Source organism: Malaclemys terrapin, chromosome 16 (assembly GCF_027887155.1).
Source record: "Malaclemys terrapin pileata isolate rMalTer1 chromosome 16, rMalTer1.hap1, whole genome shotgun sequence".
Taxonomy (NCBI): domain Eukaryota; kingdom Metazoa; phylum Chordata; order Testudines; family Emydidae; genus Malaclemys; species Malaclemys terrapin.
Window position 1 is genome coordinate 15017541 of NC_071520.1, and position 18631 is coordinate 15036171.

Consider the following 18631-nt stretch of genomic DNA (forward strand, 5'->3'; position numbering starts at 1 on the left):
GAAACTGATCCACTTTGCAAAACCAGTCCACAGTTGTCATTCTGTAATCAAGACCGGAATAGCAAAGACATGTTACTCCTCAGGGCTCTTTAAAATGTGTTTATTCCATAACTTTGCTTCCAGGGAAGCCTGTTCATTTGATATATTGGATGCTATCTTCTGAGAAACCCCTGGGAAGAAAAGGGCAAGAAATTGCTTACTTGTCATGCTGTCAGAGGGATCTTTAGATCAGAGGTTTGAAACATTCTTTCACTGGAGTACAAATCCCTCAGCAGTGATTTTTTGTTTTGTTTTTAAAGCCATGAGCACACAGTTAAAATAAAAATAGGTCTGCTTATACAGCAAGAAAGTTAGAAGTTTTAATGCGTCAATTCTTTTCTTCTAGGGTCTAGGTCGTTTGTGTGAGAGGTTCCCTGTTGTGGTTCATTCTGTCACTCCGTCTTTGAGGGACTTCCTCGTTATTCCTTCCCCAGTGCTAGTGAAACTTTACAAGTACCACAGCCAGTATCATACAGGTAAATGAAAGCAATATTAGCTCCATCTATGGTCCAGTCATGTGGTGTACCACAAACAACACTAATTTGCTCTTAAATTTCCTTTTATTATTACAACTTACTTAAAGGTTTTTTCATTTTCTACCAAGTTATTTATTTGTGGGTTGGGTTTATTTGTTTTGTTTTGGAGGAAGAGAGGGAATGCAAAAAAAATTCATGCAAAAATACACCCTGATGTCTCAGGGCTAGCAATAACCATACAGAAATACAAGTCCATTGCATCCTACTCTCTCAACCCTGCAAAGTCAGTTTTGCCTAATACTGTCATATATTTTATAATTTTGGTAACTTTCATTCTCTTAAACAGTTAGTGTCCCCTCTGACCCACAGTGGTATCAAGGTGTTAAATTTGTTGTGTGTGTGTGTGTGTGTGTGTGTGTGTGTGTGTGTGTGTGTGTGTGAGAGAGAGAGTGTATATATATCTATGAACAAATATATCAGCAGAAAATTATGACTTTTGAAATAGCAAGATTGTAATAGAAGGTACAACAAATGTGTGTTCATGTTGGTCAAATAACCTAGTTTCTGTAAATTTTTTTGGTTGGTTCTAAATGGTCTATTTTTTGTGTCATGTCTAAAGATGTTAAGCCTGTTTTTTAAAATTACTGTGACATCTTGGTTACGCTTAGAATTTCATCTGTTAGTGCATAGATTGAAGTGTAACTAAAGAATTGTGTTCATCCATCCATCCATCCTCTGTTTCATACCCAGGAAGATTAAGTGCCCCCCCCCCCAGCAAATCCCACCACTTCTTATGTGCAGCATGAGTTGCCAGCCAGTTGCCTTGGGCTGCTTTCAGTCTGTGTTAGGTGGATGAAACAGACCAATTAGTTGGGGATGGTTTGGGAGGATGAGAACCACAAATCAAACAGTTTAGATGGAAAGCAGAAGTGTATGCTCATTGCTGCATGCTAGTCTATTTAAAGACACGCTTTGACTGTTTGGTGTATAGACGAGTGAGCCAATGTTATGACTCGTAAGTTCCCTGACCACCAAAAATGTAATCATAAACTTTTTTTTTTTACATATTGGATATTGCTATGATTACTTTCGGAAAAGCGACTCACTGACAACGTGGAGTTCCATTTTTATTTGTTCTCCAGGATTTTCATATCAAAGTTTTCAATTACAAATTGAATGTTGATTTTTTTTTTTTCCCCCCTAACTGCCAGTCCTGCAGAATATCCCTGGATTTGAATGTGAATCTGTACTCCTTCTGCCTCTTACAGTACCACAACTAGTAAAGAGTCTCCAGCTAAAATTTAGATGGCAATTTTGTTAATGATGCCCAAGGTAGAACCACGCTTTAAAACACTCGAAGGGAAATTAATCCCTCCTGTAGCTTTGTTTACTTCAGCATGCACCAGGAATGAATCTGGCTCAAGGTATTTCAGAGTGTTAGAGATACGAAGGTAGATGCAAATATTAAAAGTAAGGCAATGTAAAATCAGTTTAATAAATTGTTTACTGATTATTCACATCCAGCAGATTTGATTTGAAAAATCCTAATGTTAAGTTTGAGTATTCTGCTTTGAGCCGGCCAATTAAATGATTTTAGCTAATACTAAAGCAATATTCAAAACCATGGAAAGTGAGAAGGGTAGAGAGTTCTGAAAGTGAATTGAGTAATGAAATAAATTTATAGCTCATGTTGGTAGCCATGCTTCACATGGTACCAAAGTTCTTCAGAGCACCTGTCTCTCTCTCACCTGTGTCCTAGTCTGTTTTGCATTCACTTGCCAGGTATTTCTCTACTTACGTATACATAACTCAAGGAAAGATATAGCAAAAGACACTGTCTCTTATGCTCCATCTCTGTTCTTAGTAGGTGGCAATGACATCAAAATCAGCGTAACAAATGAGCATTCAGAGTCCACTCTAAATGTAATGCCCGGCAAGAAAAGTCAACCATCCATGTATGAACAGCTTCGAGACATTGCCATAGACAACATCTGCAGGTAAGAATTGTGCTTAGAAACACTGAAGGACTAACTTATATCAGTTTGAAGACACAGGTGCTTCTCTCACTGAAGTGGACAAACATTACGATCAATTAAACGGAGAAGCTGTGTAACACAGAGTGTTTTAGATGGTCCCTGCTACCTTTTGTACAGCTGAAAAGTATTTGTCTAGCCACTGGGCCACTTGCTTTATATACCCTTAACTCCACCTAGTGACCTCCAGAGTGCTCAGTAGGCTTCTGGTGCCTCCTGAGGTTGGCACAATAAGCTCTCCTGGAGCAGATGCGCTGGTAAACCCTTGTAACCTCAGGCAATGGAAAGTCACCACCTTCCCATTTTTCTAAACCATCACACTAGACCCTCTGCCCCTGCTGTCTGGAGTAGCTGCTGATTGGATGGATGGAGAGAGGGAGGCTCCAGCTGGAGCAGGACAGCCTAATCCCATTCTCTTCCTAAAAGATACTTCTCCTGAACCCTGTTGGGTGCTTATAAAAGACCTTGTTTACCTCCCTCCACATCCACCATCTGGTGCTTGGGAGGATGGTGAGCTGGGCCAACTTGTCAAGGATATTTAAAATGCCATGGAAGGTACACTGCATACAGCCTCCCTCAGTCCTTTTGTCTCCATCTGGAAGAAAGAGGGTTGAGGTAATTCCAGCTCTGCAGATACAAACACTGGAGGGCAGGGAATCAGATGCAAAATACACGAGTGTCTGAGAAGTGTTCATTGTCACTTGTATTTTAAACATGATTTAAAGTGGCAATTAGGAAAGCTTGATTGAAATAACTGGTTTCAGTTTTGTTCTGCATTTGTACTTTTTGTACTTTTTTCTTTTCCTTTTAAAAAGGTTTTACTTTGGCATACAATGTCTATTCAAATTTATTTAAGCAATTATGTATCTTAACATACATTTATTCAGCTTCTTAGTGTTTACATTTTTTATTTTGTTAGAAAATGATGAATGACACCTTATTTACTAGAAGATGATTAGTTTTTACTCATGATTTATATTAATAAATATGTGTTTGGATGGAAATTGCACAAAATGAACAAAAACACCATTTTAAAGTTTTATTTTTTATTAGTTAAATAAAATTACCTCAGACATGCTGGATAAACTAATCTTTTTCTTATGTATCAAAACATGCTTTACATGTAAAACTAATTGACAAAGGAAGTGTTATCTGTAGTTAATGAATTGAGCTAATTGTTTCTGGTCACCATGTCCTTCAAGATTTTAATATTAGTAGATCTTACCCTCTTACATCTTGTTTTTATTTATAGCTTGGAACAGGAAAACAAGCTTTCTTGCTTTTTCAACTTCCAGTTGGTTTCTTAACTTTGAATGAACTAGTCATTGAACTGAACTAGCTGAATAAACTGAAAATATTTTCTTCGTACCTGCCAAAGAGGCTACCGCTGTCAAAAACTGCTTTAGCATTTCAGCCAACTGTTGTTCCAGGTGCTTAGCCGCCAGTTCAGCCGTTCGATTTTCTTTAAAACTTTGGCAGCAAACGTACTGGTTAAATATTATTTTTTATTTAAATGATTTTAATAGATAATATTAAATTTAGGCTTTAATGTAGCTTGTCATAATTTTAATTGTAATTTTAAATAGGTTTATTTTAAAAATAAAAATGTATTTAATTTAAATTAAAAAATCAATTTTAATTTTTAAAAAAATCATCTGTTTGTTCATTCTGCTTATATTTCATATGTAAATAAGCATGAACGTGTAAAGAATCCTGAACTCGTGAAATAATTGAACAGCATCTTCTGAATGCCAGGCTCTCATGAATGTTTTAGGGGATGCCAAATATGTGCTAATGTGAATATATTCTTTCATAAGAATAATTTTCTGACTGAACCATTCAGAGTGTATCAGTTTTATGTGTAGCGGTTTTGGTATTGGATCCTTACTCTCACCTAAAGTGAGATGTGAAAATATAACTCTTTCTGTTTGGCTGTCCTGACAAGTTTTGTGTTTAATGTTCTGTAGGTGCTTGAAAGCTGGCCTGACTATAGACCCGGTGATTGTTGAGGCTTTCCTAGCCAGTTTGTCTAACCGTCTGTACATCTCACAGGAGAGTGACAAGTAAGTTGTTAGGCATAATGCCAATCTTTTTCTGTCTTCAGTCAATTTAACTTAAGACCCACTCCTGTTAAGACATCTAAGCATGAGGAGCTTTTCTCCTGTGTGAAATGCCACAGACATCAGGAAGATTACATGTGGGAATATGGATCAGCTTGTGTAGATTTCTTTGTGGGATTGGGCCTTTATTTTAATACTGACGGGCCTACGTACTTGACTGGATAAAAATACTGTTTTCATGTCTGCAGTGAGTATTAGTTTATTTGAAGTACTAAGTGAAATTAGGTTGTCTCTGCTAAGTCTTCAGTGGGCTGTACAAGCCAATCACTTAATGTTTGGCACAATTGATTACTGCTTGTGGAGTCTGAATTGCCCCTCTCCTACTGAGAGGTTGGTCTGCCAAGTCTGGGCTAAGATAGTTGACAAGGCCTCTCCAAGGGAAACTCCCACTACGTTTACCCCACTGTACCACAACTGTTCTTTTTAAAAAAAAAAAAAAAAATTGTCAGTCATTCCAGACAAGCCTTTTATCTTTTTCTACTGATTCTACTATAGTGAATTGTTAACCGATCAGTGTTGGTACTATAAAAGCAATTGTTTTGTTTCCTGTACTAAGTATACTTTGGATTATAATGAAAGGGAAAAACAGCATTAAGGGGTTAAAATGAAATTAAGTGATATTACAGTTTATTGGGTGCATCAGTGTACATTGTTTCTCAGGCAGATTGTAGTTCAACTTGTAGAGCTAGATGTGTAATTGTTTCTGGATGTTTATATGAATGTGGCTTGTTCGTTTGGTTTTTGTTAGGGAAGCCCATTTGATTCCTGACCACACAATTCGAGCTCTGGGGCACATTGCAGTGGCACTTAGGGACACTCCCAAAGTGATGGAACCGATCCTGCAGATCCTGCAGCAGAAGTTCTGCCAACCACCATCTCCACTTGACGTGCTCATCATTGACCAGCTGGGCTGCTTAGTTATCACTGGAAACGTAAGGAGAGAAGAGCTGGCCAAGAGAACAAACCAGACTATAGACCCCTAAATTACAGTTGTCTATTTATTTCCTTCAGTTAAAGTAATGCTGTGAACTTTGTTCAAGCCCGAAAAGTGTTTCCTTAAACGCAGCATTGCAGCATTTGTCCTGTCTTCGTAACATACACACACTTCTACAATCATTTGTTTGCATGTACCTTTTTGTACAGTGTCACTAGTAACTAGCAAAGCCAAGCCTCTCCAGCAAACCTTAGTTCCCACAGATATATACTAAAACAATTAATGTCGAGGAAAAAATATGAAGGTAACACTTTCAAAAGCTCCTCAGTGACTTAGGACACCCAGGTCCTATTTAGGCCTGAGGAACTTAAATCCTTTTTGAAAATGGGATTTAGGCTCCTAAGTCACTTAGGCCCAGATTTTTAAAGATACTTAAGCATTCTATATAAGACGTTTATTTGGTTGGATAGAATTTATTTTTACAGGTTTATTCCTTTAACAGGTATTGTATTCAATGTACTCCACTTAGTTTGTTTTCTTACAGCAATATATTTACCAGGAGGTATGGAATCTATTCCAGCAAATCAGTGTAAAAGCAAGCTCAGTTGTTTACTCTGCCACTAAAGATCACAAGGATCATGGATACAGGTAACAGATATAACTGCCTCCTTAGAATTCATGACTATTTAAATCAAACATCTTCCTTTATGCACTGTTATGCACTTTCACTTTTTTCAACAGACATTACAGCTTTATTTCTTTGTTGTATTCCAGAGGTTTGTTAATGTTAATTGTCCATTTCTGAGAGGGTGGGTGTTTTGAATATATGCAGATCTCATGTAGTCTCCTATTCCTGTATTGTTTAAAGTAACATTTTTAATATTTAAAAACGACTGGTGTGTATATTTCACTTCCATTAGCTGGATTTAAGAATGAACAATGTGCTTGTGATTTTATTTTTCTCTTGTTGAGCAGCTGGCAATTATTTCTTCAGTGATGCAATGATGCCTTAGTCCAAAGGTGCTAGAAGTTGACACTGAAAGATAATGGAGATTCCTAGATCTCTTTCAGAAACTGTTAGCATCAGGCAGTACCAACTTCTGTCTCAAAAGATTCTGTAGCCTTATCAGTCCCAGGATATTAGAGAGACAAGGTGAGTAAGGTAATATCTTTTATTGGACCAGCTTCTGTTGGTGACAAAGACAAACTTTTATGCTTACACAGAGCTCTTCTTCAGATGTGAGAAATTTAATCAGAGTGTCAGAGCTAAATCCAAGATGGAACAAATTGTTTAGCATGAGTAGTTAACGCATATATTAAGCACCATTCCAAGGAAAAAGTCAGGATATACACCTTAACACACTCAAAACCACCTTCACCAAACAAGGACATTCCACCAGAGAAGTGGATCACATCATGGAACAGCCCGTGAGAAAACCTGCTTCAATACAAAAATACCCCCCGACACACACACTGCACATCCCTAGTTGTCACCCCACTTTCAAAAGATGAGCCTGGGAGCTTAACATCATAACACTTTTTTAGACACTAAAAATCATGGACTGAACAGAGACACTGAATTTATCGTTTATTACAAGAATCTGTAATCCACTAACAAACCTCCCACAGCAGCTTCCTCCCCACTTCCCCATCCTTTCTTCCCTATAACTGAATAGGTGTGAAGGGGCCATTTCACCTCGAATAATTCCTTTAAATATATGTTAACTGCTTATGCTAAACAATCTGTACCATCTTGTATTTAGCTGTGACACTCTGAGTAAGTATCCCAGACTGAAGACGAGCTCTCTGTAAGCTTGGAAGCTTGTAAAAGATATTACCCCTCCCCCTTGTCTCTCTAAAAGATTGATTGATTGGTAAATTCTAGTTGGTGTCAAAAACTTGGTTTGAGCATTGGCCTGCTAAACCCAGGGTTGTGAGTTCAATCCTTGAGGGGGCCACTTGGGGATCTGGGGCAAAATCAGTACTTGGTCCTGCTAGTGAAGGCAGGGGGCTGGACTCGATGACCTTTCAAGGTCCCTTCCAGTTCTAGGAGATGGGATATCTCCATTAATTTATTTATTTATTTATAACTTCTAATGCATTAGCTGTAGTTGCAAGCTATCCTCTTAATAGACCTGATCCACATCCCAACGAAGTCAACAATTTGCATTGGCTTCATTAGGTTTTGGATTGGGCCCAGTACTCTTAAGGGGTATTGAATTCCTTAAGAATAATTTATCAAAGAATGCTTAATAACTAGGCATGCCTTCCAATTCCTGTTACAACTAATAGAAAATATTCCAGTGACTTCACTGGGAGTTGGATCAAGCCCTATTTGAATAAGATATTGAAGTATAAAACTGCATAGCACAGAATTCCTGCTGTATTCATCATGTCATATGAGGAGTTAATTTTTTTGAAGTATTCAGGAATGTGAAATGGTCATTTGTATCAGAGTTATGTTGCATTATTTTAACCTTTAAAAATACTTGAATTCAATTCTAATGAGGGTAAGGGATTGACAATAACTACAAACGAGCTTACTGGCACATGCTCATTATACAGGCTTTCACACGCTGTCCTGCCCAGTGGATCCCAGTAATTAATTGCAGCTGTTAATTTGAATCTCTCTGACACCCTACAATGTTTCCAATCCAGAAATACAATATCTTTCTGCTGTTTTAGGTTTAGGTTTCCCATACCAAACATGGTCAGTCCTGGTGAATTGGTGATGGTGGCAGCACAGACAAAACATTCCCTAGAGATGAAATTGAGACCACCAATTACATTACATTTCATTCTTTACACACCAGTGTTGGCGCACAGGGAGGAAACTAGCTTATTCCATTCCTCTCTGTCTTTGGTGCTCCTTCCGTCTGCTCTTTGTTGTTGAGACCACTAAATGCATTTTAGTTATGATTCAAGCAATATTTAATTGGCTTTTTGAATTGGAACGCTAATGCATTAACCCAGTGTGCCATCCATTCTCACTAAATCCTCGATGTACAAAATGTGCCCGCCACTCCCAATATTATGCAGATTTGCTGTTGAACAGTGTTAGTGAGAAACTGTTATAAAATAAATACAAACCTTTTCATCAAAGAGTTGGTTGTTTCTAATTTCTCTCTTTCTTTCTTGTCAGACACTGTTCCTTAGCTGTCATTAATGCCTTGGCTAACATAGCTGCTAACATTCAGGGAGAACACCTTGTGGATGAATTACTAATGAATTTGCTGGAACTGTTTGTACAGCTTGGACTGGAAGGAAAGAGAGCCAGTGAGAGAGCAAGTGAAAAGGGGCCAGCACTAAAGGTGAGGAATGGTATAAAATGTGTGGGGTTTAGTTCAGTACCTCTTTGCATTGATATGGCTAATGGAAACTTCTTATTCTGATCTCCTCTGAACCAAGTGTATATACTTAAAAATTGCACGTTTAACTACTGAAACAAATGAGAAATGGATGTGTGTGTTTTGGTGCCTATTAATAATATAGAGCCTACATAACCTTACACATATCAATTAAACTTCACATAGTATCTGTAAGCGTAGGTAATTAGTAGCGGTATACCCATTTTCCAGATAGGCTAATTGAGCCCTGGTCTACACTTGGAGGGCATCGGGGGGGATCGATCTAAGTTACGCAACTTCAGCTACGTGAATAACATAGCTGAAGTTGACGTACTTAGCTCGACTTACCGTGGGGTCTTCACCTCGATGAGTTGACTGCTGCCGCTCCTCCATCGACTCTGCCTGCGCCTCTCGCCAAGCTGGAGTACAGGAGTCGAAGGGAGAGCGCTCGAGGGTCGATTTATCGCGTCTAGACTAGATGCGATAAATCGATCCCTGCTGGATCGATCGCTGCCCGCCGATCCGGCAGGTAGTGAAGACATACCCATAGACATGGTAGATGTTAAGTGAATTGTCTAAGGCACACAGTAGACTGGTGACAGAGCTGGAAACAGAAACAGGAAGTCCTGACTTCTAGGCTCCTGCTATTACCACTTCCTAAGAAATAGTGAAGTGTTATAAACTTGCAGTTCTAATCTCAGCTACCTCATATGTTGACTTTTCCTGAATAACTACTGTTGTGATTACACATGTGGATTTTCCAATATTAGAGTCGACAGAGGCCTACATAACTAAATTTACAATAGACTACATAGAATGGAACAGCATGGTGTGAATTACAGATGCAGTGAGATCAGTTCGGGTTACCCTGACTGGATAAGCATGAATTGGAATTGGTTGTTAAAGAGAAACTTACAGGGATGTTCTCACATGAATGATAGATTTCAGAGTAGCATCTGTGTTAGTCTGTATCCGCGAAAAGAACAGGAGTACTTGTGGCACCTTAGAGACTAACAAATTTATTTGAGCATAAGCTTTCGTGGGCTACAGCCCACTTCTTCGGATGATAGAGAAACCATAATGCTTTGCTGATTAGAAGTGCAATCTCATATGCATTGCAAGTGTAAGAACTGCAGAACAAAACTGAGCAGTTCTGACATGTGCAGTACAAATTCTTACCTTGTTAAATGTAATCTCCAACTGTATGTGTTCATATCTACAAATCCTTGTGATCATTGTATTCTCTCTAATGGTATGGGAATTACACTGGTATGTTACCCTACTGTGTGTGGGGCCTGGTGTGTGTGTGTGTGTGTGTGTGGGGGGGGGTGAATAGGGGGAATCAGCACACCTGATTTACATTCTGAGAGTGCAAGGTGACACAGGAAAAGAAGTGTTGGACATTGTTGGGAAATCAGAAATGTTAATTGACTGGTGGTGTCAGTGATCTCTAACAGAAAAGTAGAGTGGGAGTGCTGGTTTTCTTTGGTGTTGGGAATGAATGTGAAAAAATTCAGTGAGCTGTCTTCCAGGGGGCATTGTATTGCTAATAAAATTAAAATGAGAGGTTAATGCTTATGTTAGAATCCAGCTCTCCAGCTTTCAAGTAAGTGCTCTGTTGTATTTTAAGATCTTGTCTATGCACAAACTACCTGTTATCCTCAAACCGGTTAAGTTAAATTGGTGCAAACCCCTGTGCGGACACTCTTTTATTTTGGTTTAAGAGCAGCTTGTTTACGGATAGGAACAAGTTTAAGCTAAGTGATTTAAGCTAAATTACTCCTGGGGGAGTTCTGCACCACTGTGCATGTGCAGAATTTGTCTCTCGCTGATTTCTTTGCTTTCTCGCAGAAAAATGACTTTCTGATGAGGAAGCAAAGGGAAGCCACAAGAGCAGTCATGCAACCTTCATGCACCCTTCACTCCTCAGCTGCAGACGGAGGGATTCCCGTACAGGGAGCTGCTCCCCCATCTGCCCAACCACCATGCATCCAGATCCTCCTGCTGAGCCTCATCCTCCCACATTCAGAACTGCCCCAATGAGCCCTACTCCCCCTGCACCTAGACCACCCTGATGAGCCACCTGCACCCGGATCCCCACCCCACTGAGCCCCAACCAGCTGCACCTGGATTCCCACCCCACTGAGCCCCACTCCCTCAGCATTTGGGCCCCGCGCTGCGCCCCCCAGACCCCCTTGCTGAGCTCTCTTCCCCTGAAACCCAGACATACACCCCTGCTGAGCCCCAACCACTTTCACCGTCACCCATTACCGTTGCACCCCTTCCCCTCCCCCTCCCCCTCCCCCCCCAACAAGCCCCTGTGCATCCAGATCCCCCTCACACCCGGATCTCCCACTGAGCCACCTGCACCCAGATTGCTCCACACAGAACCCTCTCAACCCAAACCTGGATCCCCCCACACTAAGCCCCTCCATACTTGGATCCTGCCTTGCTGAGCCTGCCTGCCCATGCTTGGTGCACCTCACATGGAGGGTCAGGGCCCTAGGGTGTTTCTGGGACAGGCCTGGTCCTTGTGCTATATCAGCGTTGGGTGCAGCCTCACCACTGAGTCGTGTCCTGCGGGGGAGCTGCACAGTGATCTCCTACCTCTGTGCAGCCAGTGGCCTGTGCTCCCCAGTGCCAGGTTGGAACCTCCACATTTATTTGACAAATAATATTTGCAGAATTTTAAAATGTTGTGCACAGAATTTTTATTTTTTTGGCACAGAATGCCCTCACAAGTAGCTAAATCAAAATAAGCCTGGATTAAATTGAAATTAAAGTGTGTACACAGACTTTTGCACTGATCTAACTGAATTGGTTTAAAATCATACCTTAAGTAAACTACTGCAAGCCTGCATGTGGACTGCTTCCAGGTCTTTATGATCAATTGCCTGTAAAATGTAAACTAATACTTAAAAAATACGTGCAAAGGTCTAGAAATGGAGTCCGTTAAATAAGTGCTAACTAAATGTGCGTGAATGGTTATTATAGTACCCCTTGCACAGTAGAGTTGGGCTATTTTTTTTCCCCCTATAAGCTGTCGTGCTTTTGTAGTTCTCCAGTTTATTCTTGTAATTGTGCTTTTCTTTTGCTTTATTTTCATATTATTAGCATTTTTCCTGTGGCTTTATAAATGTCTTCCGTATTTGCTGTACTTAAACACTTTTTAAAAACAACAAACCTTTTCCCACAATCCCTCCCTTCCTCTAAAACATTCAGAGACACGTTGTTAGCCTTGGCCTGTGTGCAGTCTAAATCTGTTTTATCACTTGGAATCATATTTTGCTTTCATTCCTAAAGCACTAGAAATTTGAGTCTTCCTTTAGTTCTGTTCTTCTCAATGTTAATATTCCCTAATTTCTTAATTTTCAATTTCTAGTGGATTCGCTTCCTTTTAGTCCAGCTGGACAATTTTCCACCCTGAAAAATGTACATTTTCCTGAGAAGAGGAACCCAATAAGCCATTTGAATTACCTTTCCCTGCTGTATGCTATTTTCTTTGACATTTTTCTGCTGTAGCAACCCATAGTCTGTGTTTTATTGCTCCAGGACTCCCATTTACTTCAGTGAGTTCTCGTAGTGCAAGGAATACAAGATTCGGCCTATAATTTATTAAATCTGTGTTTATGATATGAAAGGATTGTAGACCGTAAGTCAGTTCAGCAACTGACTCTTATTAAATAGCTGCAATATTTTAATTTAGGTGTAGTTCCTAAAGACCTTTAAAATAAGTATTTTTAAACATATGTAATTTTCAATTTTTTTTTAATACTCTACCATAACAAGACTTCTTTCCTGATTGTTTTACAATCTTATCTAGTATTTACAGGATAGATTTCCAAAGGTGAGGTGAATACAATTTACATCACTTATGGCCTGTTCCTAAAGTGCTGTGCTCCAGTAAGTCCCACTGAAATCAAACTGATACCACTCGGGATCAGGCACTTATTGACATATTAAGAGTTTATTGACATGACAGCTAGGTACTATTTACAGTGTTAACTTACACCTCTAAGGCCTGGTCCACACTAACCCCCCACTTTGAACTAAGGTACGCAAATTCAGCTATGTTAATAACGTAGCTGAATTTGAAGTACCTTAGTTTGAACTTACCGCGGGTCCAGACGCAGCAGGCAGGCTCCCCCGTCGATGCCGCGTACTCCTCTCGCCAAGCTGGAGTACCGGCATCGACGGCGAGCACTTCCGGGATCGATCCCAGAAGATCGATTGCTTACCGCCGGACCCGGAGGTAAGTGTAGACCTACCCTAAGTGTGAAAACAAGGAACAATAAATGAGAACAGTGTTTCTCTTCAAATGAATGGAAGGATATACAAATATATTACAAGTTGTAAATTTGGTTTGGCTCTGAACTGAATTGCAACACCTTCATTTTGGGGGCGGGAGGGGAAGGAGGGGGAAATCCTGCTTTTGATTATAGACAATCACATTCACTGCTCAAGAATGAAGAGTGAAGTTAATTGAACATATTGCTTATTGGGGATGAACTAACACTTCACCATTTGTGATTTTATATGGCTATTCCAGACACTCAAACCTCCCAGATGTTTTGTAATTAAAAAAAAGGAAAAATTACTGTGAAAAGTTGAATTTCTTTCCATACCGTGTGTGTGTGTGTCTATATTCCATTTAAATTAGTGCAATGTTAGTGACTAAAATTATACCTAAAGCTGTGCTAGCAGTACAATAAGAGTTGTTTTTCTCTTTTTAACATCCCCAACACAACGCACACCCACCTCCCACACACACGCTTCAAATTTTAATAGTGCAAAGTTCCTTTTTTATCCAGGTATGGGATTGGTGAACTCTCTTGGCAAATCTCTTTGAAATGAATAGAAGCTCTGTTTGCTTTGAAGATAAACTGCATCTGTAACCAGTAAATGCCTTTTATGTCACTGACCAACTCAGTAAAGCTGCTGGGTTACTTGTTTCATAAGGATAAGAGTCCCTAATCTGGGGTGCCACTCAGCTCTTATGAGGGAAACAAGTTCAATTCACAGTTTGTTTATTGTTTCAGCAAACCCAGTGAATGCCATCATGGAAAATCCTGCCTATGTCCAGGATTTTTAGATTCTGGTCTCAAAGATAAGTGACTGTGATGCTTATAAATATAACTCTGTTCTAAAACAACACCTTTATACTGGATTTCATCATCCCCATCTCAGTGATAACCCAGCAATTTCTGTCTCTCTCCCATGTTCCACCTCCCAGGAACTAATATCTGAGCTGAATTCACACCCCTGGCAAATCCTCTTTAAGCTTCATCTGTGCTAGAAAACAACATTCCTTTATTTTAAAAATATTAAATGGTTTGGGTTCCAGTACAATCTTGACCCCAGTGTTCAGGGAATAATCTGCTCAAAATGATTCTGAAAATCATTCTTAAGACTGTAACTTCTTACCCTTGAATGTTTTAAAAAGTAATTTATACTAAATTAGGCCCTGTCCATGCTGGGTCCAAACTGTGTTGCTTAACCATTTCTATATTTAGCAATGGTTGTAAAAGCAGAATTCTCACTTTTTGTATAGCATTGTCAGGGCTTTAATGTTTTGTTGTTTGTCAAGTCTCCTGTGCTTCTTTACAGGCCTGTTATTATTCCAGATCTGTTTACCTGTCTGTTAAACCACTTTGCATTGATTCTTTTTGCTTAATTTCAAAATTAACTAGTTGTCAGCAGATTTTGCAGCCAGGCAAAATTGTTTGTTTGTTTGTTTGTTTTTTTTGTTAGAAAAGGAAATTAACTTGTTATGATTAAGTTGGATGGGCAGTATTTTCTGTTGGAGTGAGTCCCCTAAATTCCTTATCCCTTACAGATTCATAATCTTGGCTTTAGTTCAAAAGTAAAATCTGATTTCTGCAAATATTTGACAGCTAGCTTCAGGCGTGTAGAGTAATAGGAGACTTTTCAGTTTCTGGATGTTTCGGAATAGAGATGATGATTAATGTATGTTTTTCTCCCGAACTGAAAGCGTGATGTTTGATTTGTAATTATAACAGTGCTGTGTCTATGGAAGAAGGCCCCTCAGCTCATCCATTTGATTAAAAATAGTGTGTTCCTTAACAACAGTAACCCCCTGAGGGGAAAAAGTGGTGCATATTGTTACATTCTAGAGCCTGATCCTGCTGCTGGCTCCACGTGGGCAGACGTTGTCCCTGTTTGGAACCCCAAGTGATTCATGTAGACTTGAGCCCTGTGCCTATGCACGGCCCACTGGTTTCAGTGGTGCTCGGGTTGGATGACCCAGTGGTTTTGTAGGCTCAGGGCTGTGGTCTGCGATGTACAGATGCATCAATACGGATACAAATAGCTAAAGAACGTAAGCCATTGGAAGTGAGCTTTGTAGTAAATATCACTTCATATTGCTTTGTGTTTCTTTGACATTTTCACATCTTTTAAAACCTCTCTTCTTTTTTAGGCCTCCAGTAGCGCAGGGAACCTGGGAGTGCTTATTCCTGTTATTGCTGTGGTGAGTGTTCATCGTGTTCGTTTGCAAGCTGAATGATCATTTCCCCAAAAGCTCAAGTATCTGTGTGGGGGCGGGGAGGGGACGGGTGGCAGATGGGACTGATAAGTAGCCATGAAAGACAAATACATGTTATAACTTCTTACTTGCTAGAAGTTAAAAACAAATGGGCATTTGTTTGATCATGACGTCTCTCTTAAAGCCGCTAATCTTGTCTTATTCAGAAAGAGGCTCTATTGTTAGTCATGAGTGCAAGAGATTTGTGATCCAAATAATACCACAGGGGATATTATACTGACTAATACTTGGCAGCCAATGTAGTAAGAGGTACGTAACTGAAAAAAACAGTGCCTAGGGAGAGGACTGAAAAACAAAAGTTATTAGAAAAATTAGTTAAAAATAAATTCCAGAAGGCAGCATAACCGAGAGTCTGTAAAGCAGATTAATTATAATAAAGGCGAGAGGAAAGACTCCATATCTTCTGTGGATATTAATTAGCTTTTGTGATATACACATTTTATGAAATGTTCAAGTGTGCTGAGGTTTGAAGACAATTATAAACAAAAGACTAAACTAGTGCAAAATAGGGATGCGTATATATAGTTTGCCCTTTTAGACGGAGAGGATTTTCCGAGCCAGAACAACTTCTAAACCAAGTCCAACAAGTAGTCCAGCCAAAGACAGAATTGATTCATGGCTTTTCTAGGTGAACAGCAGCAAATTTGATTTAGTTGGGGATTAGGTCCTGCTTTGAGTAGGGGTTTGGACTAGATGACCTCCTGAGGTCTCTTCCAACCCTGGTATTCTATGATTCTATGACATTTAATAGTCTAGGCTGGGATTAAATAGCAGTGGGAGGAGTTGGGTGCCTAACTCGAAATCTGAGCCTTAATATGCTGATGGACAGGTTCAAGCGAGTACCGGAAATGGCTGTGATTGCCTTTCCCTCTCCTGTTGTTGAATTCTCTGTGGAAAGTTTATTTTATACAGTTAGTGAGCAAAAAGGGGAACCGTGTCAAATACACCTCTACCTCGATATAACACTGTCCTCGTCAGGGCCGGTGCAAGGATATTTTGCGCCCTAGGTGAAACTTCCACCTTGCGCCTCCCAACTCCACCCGTCCCCCCCGGAGCATTGCTTATTATAAACTTTCAAAAATGAATACTGCATAATATGGCATTGTTCATTAGAATTAATACATATTTGTCTTGAAAATTTATTAATTTCATTATTTAGACTACATATTTAATGAAAATAAATGAATAACCTGACAGGGTGTGGGGCTGGCTGGCTTGGGGCAGGGGGTGCGGCAGGGGTTGGCTGGCTTCGGGCAGGCCAGGGGATGCGGAGCTGGTTGGAGATGGGGTGGGGCTGGCTGGCTTCGGGCACGGGGGTGTGGCGGCATTGGCTGGAGACGGGGGGTGGGGCTGGCTGGCTTCGGGCACGGGGGTACGGCAGGGGTTGGCTGGAGACGGGGGTGTGGGGCTGCTGGCTTCGGGCAGGGCAGGGGATGCAGAGCTGGTTGGAGATGGGGTGCGGGATTGGCTGGAGATGGGGGTGTGGGGCTGGCTGGCTTCGGGTACAGGAGTGCTGCAGGGGCTGGCTGGAGGCAGGGCAGGGGGTGTGGGCTGTCTGAGGACAGGATGGCGGGTACCAGGGCCGTCCCTAGATATTCTGGGGCCCTACGCAGGGGGAGGCGGGAGCAGGGGGAGGCCCCGGCTTCCGTGGGGTCGGGGCTGGCTTGGGGGAAAGGGGAGAACCACCCCCCAGCACTCACCGGCAGCACGGCTGGGGCCGGGTCTCTGCACTTTCCGCTGCCGGTGAGTGCAGCCCCAGCCCTGCTGCAGTGCTCAGGGAGTGGGGGCGGGGCCCTGGGCAAGAGCTGGAGCAGCACAGTGCCCCCTCGCACAGCGGCGGGAAGAGGGTTACACATTTAGCCGGCGCAAGGTGAGCTTCCCTGACATTTTGGACACTGCTTTTTGGCGCCCAGGCGGCTGCCTAGTGGATGCACCGGCCCTGGTCCTCAGGAGCCAAAAAATCTTACCACGTTATAGGTGAAACCGTGTTATATTGAACTTGCTTTGATCCACTGGACTATGCAGCCTCTCCCCACCTCCCCACCCCCCTCCCACAGAGGACTGCTTTACCACATTATATCCGAATTCGTGTTATATCGGGTCGCGTTATATCGAGGTAGAGGTGTATTTGGAGAACGGTGCTGCTACGACTAGTTGTTGCAGCTCTAACACATGACGACACATTTGCTATTGTCCTGGCATTAGGGTTGCCAACTTTCTAATCACACAAAACCGAACACCCCTGCCCTGCCCTTCTCCGAGATCCCATCCCCCCTCCCTCCGTCGCTCACTCTCTCCCACCCTCACCCATTTTCACTGGGCTGGGGTAGGGGGTTGGAGTGCAGGGCGGTGAAGTCTCTGGGCTGGGGGTGCAGACTCCGGGTGGAGCCAGAAATGAGGGGTTCGGGGTGTGGGAGAGGGCTCCTGGCTGTGGCAGGGGGTTGGGGTGCAGGCTCCGGCTGGGGGTGTGGGCTCTGGGGTGGGGCCAGGGATGAGGGGTTTGGGGTGCAGGAGGGGACTCCGTGCTGGGGCAGTGGGTTCGGGTGAGGGAGGGGGTTCAGGGTGTGGGATCCCGGTGGCGTTTACCACGGCTCACAGGAAGTGGCCATGAGGTCCTTTCTGCCCTAGGCATGTGGGCAGTCAGAGACTCGACGCACTGCCATCGCGCCCGCAGGTGCTGCCTCCACAGGCGCTGCCCCCACAGCTCCTATTGGTTGCGGTCCCTGGCCAATGGGAGCTGTGGAGCCAACACTCGCGGTGGAGACAGTGTGTGGAGCCTCCCTGGCCGCCGTGGCCACCAATGTGCCGAGGGGCTGCAGGGACCTGGCAGACGCTTCCGGGAACTGCATGGAGCCAGGGCAGGCAGGGAACCTGCCTTAGTCCCAGGCTCCCACTGCACCACTGACCGGAGCGGCCATGGTCCCTTTTCGACTGGGCGTTCTGGTTGAAGACTGGATGCCTGGCAACCCTACCTAGCTTTACAAACTTCTTGGCTCAGATTTCCAAAAACAAGAGCCTAAAGTTAGGCTCCTAAATCTGTCTTTCAGCACCTGCCTGACTTTCAAAAGTGCTGAGCACCCAACATCAGCTCCCACTGAATTCATCCGTAATTATAAA

General features: G+C 42.0%; 1 protein-coding gene across 2 annotated transcripts in view; it reads left to right on the plus strand.

Annotated features, from left to right (window-relative positions):
• PI4KA (phosphatidylinositol 4-kinase alpha) overlaps positions 1-18631 on the plus strand; it is a 95923-nt gene that overhangs the window by 26206 nt on the left and 51086 nt on the right. Inside the window, exons 13-19 of one of the 2 annotated variants that reach the window (XM_054006108.1) lie at positions 386-515; positions 2380-2512; positions 4516-4611; positions 5417-5600; positions 6147-6250; positions 8745-8913; positions 15389-15439. In XM_054006108.1, the coding sequence (XP_053862083.1) occupies positions 386-515; positions 2380-2512; positions 4516-4611; positions 5417-5600; positions 6147-6250; positions 8745-8913; positions 15389-15439 (867 nt within the window). The remainder of the gene's footprint in view (positions 1-385; positions 516-2379; positions 2513-4515; positions 4612-5416; positions 5601-6146; positions 6251-8744; positions 8914-15388; positions 15440-18631) is intronic. The other variant, XM_054006110.1, reaches the window with a different exon arrangement.